Source organism: Piliocolobus tephrosceles, chromosome 10 (genome assembly GCF_002776525.5).
Source record: "Piliocolobus tephrosceles isolate RC106 chromosome 10, ASM277652v3, whole genome shotgun sequence".
Classification (NCBI taxonomy): domain Eukaryota; kingdom Metazoa; phylum Chordata; class Mammalia; order Primates; family Cercopithecidae; genus Piliocolobus; species Piliocolobus tephrosceles.
In genome coordinates this window covers 31,742,414-31,756,843 of record NC_045443.1, presented here as the reverse complement: position 1 = coordinate 31,756,843, position 14,430 = coordinate 31,742,414, and the positions used below count along the sequence as shown (strand labels likewise).

The 14,430-nt window shown below is 40.1% G+C and overlaps 1 protein-coding gene across 6 annotated transcripts in view; it reads left to right on the top strand.

The window, feature by feature from the left end:
* The window catches only part of AMN1 (antagonist of mitotic exit network 1 homolog), a 62,154-nt gene that overhangs the window by 21,682 nt on the left and 26,042 nt on the right, over positions 1-14,430 (top strand). For all 6 annotated transcript variants that reach the window (XM_023208966.3, XM_023208965.2, XM_023208961.3 and 3 more), the window contains 4 exons: positions 985-1,117; positions 8,356-8,500; positions 12,665-12,882; positions 13,205-13,261. In XM_023208966.3, the coding sequence (XP_023064734.2) occupies positions 985-1,117; positions 8,356-8,500; positions 12,665-12,882; positions 13,205-13,261 (553 nt within the window). The remainder of the gene's footprint in view (positions 1-984; positions 1,118-8,355; positions 8,501-12,664; positions 12,883-13,204; positions 13,262-14,430) is intronic.

The window sequence follows — 14,430 nt, the reverse complement described above, 5'->3', positions numbered from 1 at the left end:
ACAAGTTTGCTGGATTGACAGATAAAACTTCAATTAGTGGGTCCCAATATAATGCTTATTTAGGAGCATGTGTCTTAGAAATTAGACAGTTAGGAAAAACACTCTTGTTGGTCATTTAAAATGCATTTTGGTAAATGAGGTATGCATAGAAAAAAACTGTAGAGGAAGAGCATCTTGTCCATAATTTAACAGAGACTAGGTTTTTGAAGCTTACAGAGCTAAAGTTGTAAATATAGTATTAATATAAAATGTATACACTTTTTTTTTGAGACAGGATCTTGTTCTGTTGCCCAGGCTGGAGTGCAATGGCACAATCACAGCTCCCTTCTGTCTCGACCTTCTAGGCCCAAGCGATCCTCCCACCTCAGCCTCCCAAGTAGCTGGGACTACAGGCCTACACCACCATGCTCAGCTAATTTTTGTATTTTTTTTTTTTTTTTGTACAGACGGTTTCACCATGTTGCTCAGGCTGGTCTTGAACTCCTGAGTTCAAGCCATCCTTCTGCCTGGCCCTCCCAAGGTGTTGGGATTACAGGATTGAGCCACCACACCCAGCCAAAATGTACACACTTTTTTTTTTTTTTTTCTTTTGAGACGGAGTCTCGCTCTGTCGCCCAGGCTGGAGTGCAGTGGCCGGATCTCGGCTCACTGCAAGCTCCGCCTCCCGGGTTTACACCATTCTCCTGCCTCAACCTCCCGAGTAGCTGGGACTACAGGCGCCCACCACCTCGCCCGGCTAGTTTTTTGTATTTTTTAGTAGAGACGGGGTTTCACCGTGTTAGCCAGGATGGTCTCGATCTCCTGACCTCGTGGTCCGCCCATCTCGGCCTCCCAAAGTGCTGGGATTACAGGGTTGAGCCATCGCGCCCGGCCTTAATGTACACACTTTTATGAAAGTACTGAGTGCTAACAAATAGCATTAAGACAAGTGTTAGGAATCAGTACAGGCCCAGTGTGATTTACTGTATTGTATTTGTATTTCAGATGCCTTTGGTGCTTCATGAAGAATATTTCCAGATATCTCACAGACATTAAGCCTTTGCCTCCCAACATAAAAGATAGACTGATTAAAATAATGAGCATGCAGGGACGGATAACAGATTCAAATATAAGTGAGGTAAGAATATGAATAACTGTAAAGCAAGCATATTATATTTTCTGTTTAGATATGGTTTTAGATTTTTGGAACAATGGTATATGGTAAGACTGGTCATCATTTTTATTTTTTATTTTTTTTATTTTTTTGATACAGGGTCATGCTCCATTGCCCAGGCTGGAGTACAGTAGTGCAATCTCAGCTCACTGCAACCTCCGCTGCCTGGACTTAGGTGATCCCTCTTCAGCCTCCTGAGTAGATGGGACTATAGGTGTGCACCACCATGCCTGGCTAATTTTTGCATTTTTTTGTAGAGACAGGGTTTCACCATGTTGCCCAGGCTGGTCTCAAACTCCTGAGCTCAAGTGATCCATCCGCCTTAGCCTCCCAAAGTGCTGGCATTACAGGTGTAAGCCCCCACGCCTGGCCTGCACTTTAGAATATTATAAAGTATAAGGGTTTTTTTTTTCCTTCCAGATAACCAAAATGTCCATATGTAATTATCAGGGGAACCTGCCCCCAATATTTCAACATAGGTTCTTTCTATTTTCCCTAAGTGTCGGCCAGTCTGAGAAATAAAGAGAAAGAGTACAAAGAGAGGAATTTTACAGCTGAGCCACTGGGGGTGACATCACATATCGGTAGGACCGTGATACCCACCTGAGCCGCAAAATCAAGTTTTTATTAAGGATTTCAAAAGGGGAGGGGGTGTACGAACAGGGAGTAGGTCACATACGTTAAGGGGCAAAAAGCAGAGGAAAGATCACATGCTTCTGAGGAAACAGGGCAAGGACAAAATCAGAACTCCTGATAAGGGTCTATGTTCAGCAGTACACATATTGTCTTGATAAACATCTTAACAGAAAACAGGGTTTGAGAGCAGAAAACCAGTCTGACCTCAAATTTGCCAGGGCTGGGGTTTCCCAATCCTAGTAAGCCTGAGGGTACTGCAGGAGACCAGAGCATAGCTCAGCCCTTATCTCAACCACATAGGACAGACACTCCCAGAGCGGCCGTTTATAGACCTCCCCCCAGGAATGCAATTCTTCTCCTAGGGTCTTAATATTAATATTCCTTGCTAGGAAAAAGAATTTTAGCAATATCTCTCCTACTTGCACGTCCGTTTATGGGTTCTCTGCAAGAAGAAAAATATGGCTCTTTTTGCCTGACCCCACAGGCAGTCAGACGTTATGGTTGTCTTCCCTGTTCCCTAAAATCCCTGTTATTCTGTTCTTTTTCAAGGTGCACTGACTTCATGTTGTTCAAACACACATGTTTTACAATCAATTTGTATAGCTAACGCAATCATCTCAGTGGTCCTGAGGTGACGTACATCCTCACCTTATGAAGATAACAGGATTAAGAGATTAAAATAAAGACAGATGTAAGAAATTATGAAAGTATTATTTGGGAAGTGATAAATGTCCATGAAATCTTCACAACTTATGTTCCTCTGCTGTGGCTCCAGCTGGTCCCTCTGTTCGGGGTCCCTGACTTCTTGCAACATGTAATAGTTCCTAAAAAATCTTCTACCATTGTCTCAGTTACTTCTCTTGTGTCAACCAGAGTCATGGAGACTGAAAATCCAAGCAAAAAAGTTTATTGGTGGTTTTAGAATTGAATTCAAGGAACACAGATTCCAGAGGCATCTGAAATCATGTCCTAACTATTTAATTCATATGTCCTAAGAGATATATGAGGTCTTTTAAAGAGAAAGGTGGGAGAGGGTTATCAAACAATTCATTAGTTAGAATAAGGGTTTCTAGGCAGAAATCCTTGATTCAGGGGTTTGGAAAAAGTTCAGTCATCAGCATAGCACAGTCTTTTCACAAGTGGCAGCAATTTCATCTGCAGCATCAGCAAGTACATTCTACAGTCAAGCAGTTGCAGAATGACATTCAGGAACAAAATGGTGTTGCTCTGGTCGGCTCCCATTAGCCTTCCATACACACTTGTCTTCATGGTACCTGTACCCTTGACCTCCATGTTTTCAAAAGGTTTAAAACTTTTTGGTCAAGACTCACAATAAGAAATATATGTTACATTGTGACTCTAGTACACAAACCACACTTAGGTGTAACAATATAATGTGTAGTACATTTTGGTCTTTTCTATTTAATTGTATTCTATTTAGTCTTATTTTGTTGAAAAAATACTGATCACAGTCTGCTAAACTGATTTTGTATTCCATTCATGGATAATGACCAGTAGTTAAAAATCACTCTTCTCATCTATACTGTTCTTTTTTCAACTGCTATATTTTCGTATTTAATATTTCCGATTCACCTTTTTATGGTTTCTTATTGTGTTAGCTTATTAATCGTTTGTTATTTCTTTTAGCATAATATTATGCTTATTAATATCTTTGGCCTCTCTGTTTTAATTCCTCTGCTCCTGATGGAATCAGTAATCTTTGCTTTTCTTTTGAAATAGTGGTGCTCTTTAGGTGTCTTGTTTTGGCCTGTGAGCATATCTCTGTATACTCTCTGGTAGTGGTAAGAGTAAAGGAGGTAAGACCCAAGTCTGTTTCAGCCCTATTGAGCGGACATAGGAGGTGGAGGCCTGGAGAGGGTCTGGAGTGATGAGCTGCAAGGCAGAGAGCCCCAAGCACCAGAAAAAGATAGTTAATCACTCTTCCTTCTGCTAAACAGCCCCTCAGATTAGGGCTTACCCTTCAGCCCCTGATTTTTAAAGGTTATTAAATAGCAGAGTAGATAATTTCCTTCAATACTACTCCTGTGTTATCTTTTGTATTTTTGCTATTTGTGTTTCAAAAACTGAAAATGATAGTTAGTAGTTTCTACACTACTTACATTTAAATAGTGTCTTTGGATTTGCAGCCATCACCACTCTGCAGCCATCACCATCTAGACTGCAGAGACTAGAACTGCCAGTTGCTGTTGAGGGTGAGCAGTAACTATCAGGGCTGGTGGGATGGTGGCAAAATAATTTACCAAGACAGTTGTTGGTAAAGAAAGGCAGATTTATTAGATAAAATGTGAAAATACATTGCAAGGGAGCAACGGGCAGAACCAGCAAGAGAGGACCCAATTGCCAGGACACAAAGGCTTGTTGGAGATTTTATAGAATGGAACTTGGGCTGATTGACAATTCCAAGGTAGCAGAGAGCTAACTCGCATCCTTCTGTCAGTCGAGGTGTTTGATGATAAATCGAAGTGTTTGGTGGTAAGCAGGAAGTTTGTGAGTTATGTACGTTGTCTGTGCAGGAAGGCTATATGTTCTGGACCATAAAGAAAGGCAGACCCATAGCTTATCTGCTTCCTCCTTTTTTTTTTTTTTTTTTTAAGATATAGTCTCACTCTGTCGCCCAGGTTGGAGTGCAGTGGCGCAATCTCTGCTCACTGCAAGCTCCGCCTCCCAGGTTCACGCCATTCTCCTGCCTCCCGAGTAGCTGGGACTACAGGTGCCCGCCCACCCTGCCCAGCTAATTTTTTTTTTTTGTATTTTTAGTAGAGACGGGGTTTCATTGTGTTAGCCAGGATGATCTCGATCTCCTGACCTTGTGATCCACCTGCCTCGGCCTCCCAAAGTATTGGGATTACAGGCGTGAGCCATCGCACCCAGCCTCTCTTTTTGTTTATATGTTCTGGACCATGAAGAAAGGCAGTCTTGTAGTTTGTTTTCCCCTGGTCCTGCCAGCCTGACTCCCTTTCCCAAATTAGGACTCCACAATAGCCCTGACTTCACTTCACCTTCTACCTAAAGCCTGTAATCAAAAGGAAGCAAGCTGTGATGATAGCACTCCAGCATGTGTTTTTCTGTGGTTTTTGTTTGTTTGTTTTTTAAGACAGTGTCTCACTCTGTCACCCAGGGTAGAGTGCAGTGGCATAATCATGTCTCACCACAGCCTCAACCTCCTGGGCTCAGGTGACCCTCCCACCTCAGCCTCCTGAGTAGCTAGGACTACAGGCACCCGCTCCCACACCCAGCTAATTTTTGTATTTTTTGTAGAGACAGGGTTTTACCATGTTGCCTAGGCTGGTCTTGAACCTCCAGGCTCAAGCAATCCGCCCACCTTGGCCTCCCAAAGATCTAGGATTATAAGTGTGAGCCACTGTGCCCAGCCTGCATGCTAGAGCATGTGACCAACCCTGTGACTTCACATTGGAATTGCACTTCAATGTGTCTTTAATGTTTCTTCTGCATTAACCTGATATACCTTTATTATAATGATTTATTTTCTTCATGTTAGCTTGCATTTGAACATAGATATCTTAGTGGTGTAGTTTGCTTGGCTCTGTGGAAGTAGAATAATATCTCTGGGTTCTTATTGTTGATGGTTCTGTTAAAGTATGTAATGTTATATGTGACTCATAGATGAACCGTTATGACACTGGAAAAATGGTGGTTTTCTTCACTTTTCCACCATCCACATTTCTTAGTATCCCTTTAGCTTATACTTCAGTGACTTAGGTTTTTGTTTGATGGCAATCCTTACTATTTTTTAAACCTAATTTTAGCTGAATTAAAAAGGAGGGGTAAAGAGGGTGAATGAAATAGAAAAATAAGACATGATTTTTCTGGGTACTCTCCCTCTAGACTCCATTCTTAACAAGAGTCCTGCCTATGACATTATTCAAAAAGCCAGATACAGCATCTGTTACAAAGGTACACACATTTTTGGATGGCTGTTTTTGAAGTATTTTGTAAATCTTTTTGTACTCTCTGGATGGAGAAGGCCTTTTTAAACATGATACCAAAGTTGGAAACCAAGAAAAAAAAGATGGATGGGTTTGATTACTTAAAAATACAGACTTCCTTATGGCAAGAAGAAAAAAAAAAGAAACAAAGTCAAAAACTTGAAAAAATATTTACAATATGTATGAAAATCTAGGGGCTTTTTTTATCTTGACAATATAAAGAATCCCTCCAAACCAATAAGAAAAAACAAAACCACCAAATAAAAAACCAGAAGAATCAGGAACTACTCAGAGGAAAAAATACAAATCTCCAATAACATATCAAAGGATATTTAACCTTACTAGTCATCAAAGTGACAGTTTGCCTTTCAGTTTGGCAGAGACTTGAAAAAAATCCCCAAACCCAATGTTAGCAATAGTGTGGAGAAACTGTCACTTTTATCTCCTGCTAGTGAGAGTGTAAATTGATTTTAAAAAACCTTTTAGAAGGACAGTTTGGTATTAACTATTAAAAATTCTAAAGATTTGCTTATTATTAACTCAACAATTTACTTCCTATAGAAATCTCAGGGAGAGAAAAGTACACAGGTATATTCATTATAATATAATTTATGATAATAAGCATAGTTATGTATAGCATATATTATAAGCAAGACACCTTTATTTCTCACAACATATCCTGTTATAATAATAAGGCTAGTAAAGCACAGAGAGAAAACTGAGCTTGATCGCAATCATAGGGTTCCACCTTGGACAGTCTGCCTGCAAAGCACATGTTCTTAATCATGGCACAACATTGCCTACCTAAAACCACCTAAATGCTCAGCTCAAGTGTTTGCCAGTGTAGGATGCATTTAATAAGTTATGGTACTTGCAGAAAATGGAATAATATACAACTACAATCTATAGATTTTATAAAAAGTGCTCATCTTATATGTGATCTGATCCTGTTGTTCTTCAAAGGGTTTTTTAAACTCAGAAAACATCAAAATGAATATATACAGCCATAAAACCATGTCCTTTACAGCAGCATGGATGCAGCTGGAAGCCATTATCCTAAGTGAATTAATGTAGACACAGAAAACCAAATACCGCATGTTCTCACTTATAAGTGGGAGCTAATCATTGGGTGCACACAGACATAAAGATGGGAAAAATACACACTGGGGACTTCAAAAGGGAGGAAGGAGGAGGGGAAGCAAGGGTTGAAAAACTACCTGTCAAGTACTGTGTTCACTATTTGGGTGATGGGTTCAGTTGAAGCCTAAACTTCAGCATCACACAGTATATCCCTGTAACACACCTGCATGTGTACCCCCGATCTAACATTTTTAAAAAACTAATATAATTTTATCTCTGGGTATTGGTATTACGGGTAATTTTAGTTACAGAGGTCAAAAGTTTAGGCTTTGGAAATAAAAGGACCTGGGTTCCAATCCCAGCTCTGCTCCTTTGGCTATGTTCTTTATGTTGGCTGCTTAAGCTCTCAGAGTCTTAATTCCCATTGGTAAAATGGCAATGACCAATCCCTTGGGGGGCAGGGGTTGAGAGAGAGAGAGAATATTAAACAACATAATGTAGGCCAGGCACTGTGGCTCATGCCTGTAATCCCAGCACTTTGGGAGGCCGAGGTGGGTGGATCACCTGAAGTCGGGAGTTCGAGACCAGCCTGACCTACATGGAGAAACTCTTATCTCTACTAAAAAATACAAAATTAGCCGGGTGTGGTGGTGCATGCCTGTAATCCCAGCTACTGGGAGGCTGAGGCAGGAGAATCGCTTGAACCTGGGAGGCGGAGGTTGCAGTGAGCCGAGATCGTGCCATTGTACTCCAGCCTGGGCAACAAGAGTAAAACTCCATCTCAAAAAATAAATAAAATTAAAAAATGACATAATGTATATGACAGTACCTTTCCTGGTAAGCATCTAATAAATAGAAATCATTATTCTTATAATTTATTATAATTTTTCCAAATTGAATGCTTTACAATAATAATACATTATTTTATTTTCAGAAAGGTAAAGCTATTTCTATTTTGGAAAAAAAAAAACAGAAAAATACTCCCAGGAAAGAGCTCAGAATGCTTAGGAATTAATCTATTATTTGTCAACCTCAAGAAAACACCCAGTAATACTGGGGTATTAGCTCCCAAAAATAATGATATAGAAGGTAAATGTTCTAGATAAGCAATACTAGTGCTCTGTAAGCACTTGGTATACAAGTGATTAAAGACTCATACTTCCTAAGCACAGAGGCACATAAGGAGAGTCTCTAATGCTAGCAACTACCAGAAGATTATTACTCACTGCCACACTGGTTAAGCTTCTCAGGTCTACGGATCCTTTTCCTGAATTAGCCATCTCAACAGTACTTTGTGTCCCAAGAAGGACTTTGCTGGCACTGAGAGCTGCACCTCCCGCTGGAAGTAGATGTGGTTTTCCCCTGCTTGATGTGTCTGTCTCCACATGGATATGCTTCTGTGTTCTTTGCTGTATTTTACATCAGCCACTTGTCTGTTATGACCACCAAAACACTGAATATGGAATATTTATATTTATAGAAAGAAAGAATTTTTTCAAAATCACTTATTTGTTACAGATTTTACATCCTGAAGTCCAAACTCTAGACCTACGGAGCTGCGATATATCAGATGCTGCTCTCCTGCACTTGTCTAACTGTAGAAAACTGAAGAAATTAAATTTAAATTCTTCAAAAGGGAACCGAGTTTCTGTAACTTCAGAAGGTATATTTATTAACACTGTGTAGATTACTATTCACTATCTGGTAAAACTGTGGAGTAAGGGAGAAAATACGTCAAAAGAGAGTATGAAGAAGTCAAAGAAATACAAATTATGTTTATCAGTAAAAACATTCAGACTAAGAAAATAATCCAAGTTAGAATTCTTGCTTATAAAGCAGTGCTCAAAGTTAAGAAAGACAGTGGGTAAGTCACTACCTTGTATTTTAAACATATTTAAAATAAACATGGGCCAGGCTAGGTGGCTTATGCCAGTAATCCCAGCACTTTTTTTAGCTGGGAGGCTGGCAGACTGCTTGAGCCGAGGAGTCTGATACCAGCCTGGCCAGCATGGTGAACTGTTCCCCACCCCCACCTCATCTCTACAAAAAATACAAAAGTTAGCCAGGCATGGTAGTGCACCCTGTAGTCCCAGCTACTTAGGAGGCTGAGGCAGGAGAATCCCTTGAGCCTGGGAGGTAGAGGTTGCAATGAGCCGAGATTGCATCACTACTCCAGCCTGGGTGACACGGAGACTCTGTCTCAAAGAAAGAAAAAATAGGCTGGGCGTGTTGGCTCCCGCCTGTAATCCCAGCAATTTGGGAGGCTTAGGCAGGCGGATCACGAGGTCAGGAGGTCAAGACCATTCTGGCTAACACAGTGAAACCCCATCTCTACTAAAAAATACAAAAAATTAGCCAGGCATAGTGACATGTGCCTGTAGTCCCAGCTACTTGGTAGGCTGAGGCAGGAGAATTGCTTGAACCTGGGAGGTAGAAGTTGCAGTGAGCCGAGATTGTGCCACTGCACTCCAGCCTGGGCAACAGAGCAAGACTCCGTCTCAAAAAAAAACAAAATTAAAATTAAAACTAAAAAAAAAAAATGGATACATATGTCTGTATTTTAAATATTTTGCCTGGTGTAGTGGAACAAGAAATGACCGGTTCATATTTTGTTAAGGCTTTTTTGATGCCATATTACAAAAGAATTAATCATCAGAGTAGAGTTACCAGGTATTCTCCTATCAGTTTGTGTAATGCATAGTTTTTAATAGCTAGACAAACTGCATTGTTCAGTGTCACTATTACATGAATTAGTGAATCTTTACCTTTTTCCCCCCATAGATCTCTTTTTTTCAATATTTGGTTTGCATTAATATTTATTTATATTTATTTATTTAAGACCGTGTCTTGCTCTGTCACCCAAGCTGGAATGCAGTGGCACAATCTTGGCTCACTGTAGCCTCAACCTCCCAGGCTCAAGTGATCCTCCCACCTCAGCCTCCCAAGTAGCTGGGACCGCAGGTGTGCACCACTAACCTGGGGTAATTTTTTATTTTTAGTAGAGTCAAGGTCTCACTATGTTGCCCAGGCTTTTCTTTTTTTTTTTCAATATAAGAAAGAGGGACTTTTTTGGCCTACTTAGGTTTCTGGAAAATTCTGTGGGTAGTTGAGTATATTTTGCAGTCATCTTGGTTAGCAAGTTAGGATATTCATAATATTGCAAAGAAGCATAAGTTTTAAAATGTTTACATAAAAACTCACTAAAAAGAACTTCTTCAATAAAACCACATTTCTCTACACTCACACCACACTTCTGACAGCAAATGTGTTGGGTTTTTTCACACCAAAAAATTCTCTAACTCTCTGGACACCATCTGGGTGCCCTACAATTTAATTCAATTCTGACACTATCTACCTGGAGTTAGCATCAGATCCCACAAGTTAAGGGCTCAGTCACACAAGACTATCCCCACTTCAGATGCCAATTGCAAGACCAGGCCTCTGGTACACATGACTGACCAACTATAAATGGAGGGTTTCCATGACCTCCTCCTCCATTCGATAATTTGTCAGAATGGCTCACAAAACTCAGGGAATCACTTTTGTTACATTTACCAGTTTATTCTAAAAGATTATAAAGGACACTGATGAACAGCAAGATGCAGAGTACATAGGGTGAGGTCTGGAAGCGCAGGAGCCTCTGTCCCCGTGGACTTGGGATACATTGCCCTCCCAGCATGTGGATGCATTCACCAGCACAAAAGCTCATCAAGTCTCCTTGTTCAAGAGGTTTTTTGTTTGTTTTTTCTTCTTCCTTTTTTTTCCTTTTCTTTTCTTTTTATTTTTTTTGAGACAGAGTCTCACTCTGTCGCCCAGGCTTGAGTGTAGTGGTGCCATCTCAGCTCACTGCATCCTCCACCTCTGGGTTCAAGAGATTCTCCTGCCTCAGCCTCTGGAGTAGCTGGGATTACAGGCGTGTAACACCACGACCAGCTAATTTTTGTATTTTTAGTAGAGACGGGGTTTCACCATGTTGGCCAGGCTGCTCACAAACTCCTGAGCTCAAGTAATCTGCCCACCTCAGCCTCCCAAAGTGCTGGGATTACAGGCATGAGCCACTGCCCCTGGCCAAGAATTTAATTTTTTTCTTTTTTTTTTGAGAGGGAGTCTTGCTCTGTTGCCCAGGCTGGAGTGCAGTGGTGCAATCTCGGCTCACTACAACCTCCACCTGCTGGGTTCAAGCGATTCTCCTGTCTCAGCCTCCTGAGTAGCTGGGATTACAGGCGTGTACCACCATGCCCAGCTAATTTTTGTATTTTTAGTAGGGACAGGGTTTCACCATGTTGATCAGGCTAGTCTTGAACTCCTGACGTTGTGATCTGCCTGCCTCGACCTCCCAAAGTGCTGGGATTACAGGTGTGAACCACCACGCCCATCCCAAGAGTTTTTATAGAGCTTAATCCCCATCCCCTATTCCCTGCTGTCCCTGACCCCCACCTCACCAAAGGTCTGTGGACTGAGCTGAATATTCTAACCTTCTAATCACTTGATTTTTCTGGAGACAGGCCCCAACCTTAGGCTAAGGGTCCTGTGCTGTCACCTCATTAGCCTAAACTCAGGTGTGATCAAAAGGGGCTTATTATGACTAACAAAAGGTACTCCTATCACTCAGGAAATTCCAAAGATTTTTGGAGCTCTATGTCAGGGACAGAGAACAAAGGTCAAATACAGTTCTTATTGTATCACAACTTCCATGCTGGACACTGGTAAATAAAATAACTGGTCTTAAGAAAAAAAAAAGTTCTTTCTTAAGATATGGAAAACAGTAGGAATGACCTACCCATGATTTTACCATCTTCCCTTCTGTGTGTTTTGCCCACAAAGGTATCCCTTTTTTTTTTTTTTTTTTTTGAGACGGAGTCTCGCTCTGTCGTCCAGGCTGGAGTGCAGTGGCCCGATCTCAGGTCACCTGCCTCCCGGGTTCACGCCATTCTCCTGCCTCAGCCTCCCGAGTAGCTGGGATTACAGGTGCCCACCACCTCATCCAGCTAATTTTTTTTGTATTTTTAGTAGAGACGGGGTTTCACCATGTTAGCCAGATGGTCTCGATCTCCTGACCTTGTGATCCACCCGCCTCAGCCTCCCAAAGTACTGGGATTACAGGCATGAGCCACCATGCTCGGTCCCATAAAGGTATCTTTTAACAGTGCTACCATGTTTGTTTATGACCAAAGGGCCAAGGATCCCCAAAGTACTCTTTTATTTATGTGCACCCATCTCCAGTGTACACTTATATCAGCTTAACTGGATTTAAAGACTTCTCTTTTTTGACCCTCAGAAAAATGTGGTCCAGGCTAACAGAAGGAGCATGGTGGTAGAAAATAAATTCACTTTTGAGAACAGAGTCAAAGTGGAGCGAGAGAGAATACATAGGCATAGCTATAAATTTCTAACCATAAGAATGAAGACCATGACTGAAACCATTTGTGCAGATTAACTTTTGGTTTCCCTCCAAAGTCCACAAGAAAATTAACTTGATTACTTGAAAATTTTTGTTTTAACCAAAAGGAGAATCGCCTACTATTTAACTATCTAATTGGGTTCTGAATGACTTTTGGCTATTTCCTAAAAGCAATTTAACCTGTGGACAATAAAGCCTTGCCATAAATTGCTGATACTACAGACTGTGTAGAAAATTCCTGAAACATTCCAGGAGAGTTCTGAATAATGACAGCATCACTGGAAAATCAGTATATCCTCACAGGCGGACTACTTTGAAAAGGGCTAACATTGAATTGGTGATTGCTAAAATGAAAATCAGTCACATTTCTCATGTCTACATATACATACATATAGCTCATTGATACATAATTATATTTTCCCCCAGGAATAAAAGCTGTGGCTTCATCTTGTTCATACCTACATGAAGCTTCTTTGAAAAGATGCTGCAATCTCACTGATGAAGGAGTCGTTGCTCTTGCACTCAATTGCCAGCTGCTAAAGATCATCGATTTAGGTGGCTGCTTAAGTATTACTGATGTGTCCTTACATGCATTAGGAAAAAACTGCCCATTTTTGCAGTGTGTTGACTTTTCAGCTACTCAGGTAAATGACATATAGGCTTCAAACATATAGACTATGTGTTTACCAAATGTATTTTCATGACTAATGAGAACATATAACAATTAGTTCATTTTGTTTTTGTTGAAACTATTGACCACTTCATGCTTTTAGTGGTTAAGTAATTGCAATATATTTTGGCATATTCCTCTCAATTAAGTAACAAGGGTGGAAGTTATATATGGCTAAAACACATGTTTGATGAATGGGAGGCAATAAGACTATATCTAAATAATGAATACATTTTAGAAAATTCTACTTCCATTGTCTGGATTCATGGACTGTGTTTCTTTTTCCCTTTGCTTAGGTATCTGACAGTGGTGTGATTGCACTTGTTAGTGGACCTTGTGCCAAGAAATTAGAGGTAATTTTAAAATAATTATAAAGATGGTGGTGATTAAATGTTTATATTCTCAGAAATTATTTTTTAAACCTAGCAGAGAACCAATGCTTTATCAATTAAGTATTTTAGGGACTTTGTTGGTGGAGGTTGTATCTCTTTTTATTATTGCCAGAGTAAATAAAAACTGTTAAGTTAGGAAATAAAATAAAGGTGTTTTAAAATAAAAACTCATTTTACTTCCAATAAAAGGCTTTATCTCCCAGAAGTTTTAGCTGCTAACAGATTTAAGAATCATCTTATTATGGATGAAGATTATGAATGTTTATCAGTGTAAAGTGATATTATTTATAATAGGATTTCAGGTCTTAATGATATTTCTACCAGGAGTACTAATTCTCTTGACATCCTGTCATCCTATTTTTCTTGATAGCCACATTGTACGATCATTTTTAAAAAAAATTTTTTTTTTTTGAGACAGAGTCTCGCACTGTTGCCCAGGCTGGAGTGCAGTGGCACGGTCTCGGCTCACTGCAACCTCTACCTCCCAAGTTCAAGCAGTTCTTGTGCCTTAGCCCCTCAAGCAGCTGGGATTACAGATGTGTGCCACCAACTAATTTTAGTATTTTTAGTAGAGACGGGGTTTTACCATGTTGGCCAGGCTGGTCTCAAACTCCAGACCTCAGGTGATCAGACCGCCTTGGCCACCCAAAGTGCTGGGATTACAGGAGTGAGCCACCGCACTCGGCCTAAAAAAGCTCTTAAATTTGTGTTCATCCTTTGCATTGAATCACTAATACACTTGTAACCTATTTCTAAATATATTAAGAAGCCTTTTATTCCAGGATTTTGGTTTTCGCCTTCCCCAGTTGACAAGTGGTACAATATAACTGTGCTGTTTAACAGTAAGCTACATCAAATCCTTTTTGGAAGTAAGCAGCTATAAATGAATTATAAAAATGTTAGTAAAAATAACTATTTTAATAGGGTACAGTGGTGCATGCCTGTAGTCCCAGCTACTCAGGGAGGCTGAGGCAGGAGGATCTCTTGAACCCAAGAGTTGGAGTCCAGCCTGGCAACATAGTGAGACCTTATATCTTAAATAATTTAATTAAATACTTTTTTCATTTTAATATTTATTTTATTTATTTATTTATTTATTTATTTATTTATTTATTTATTTATTTATTTAT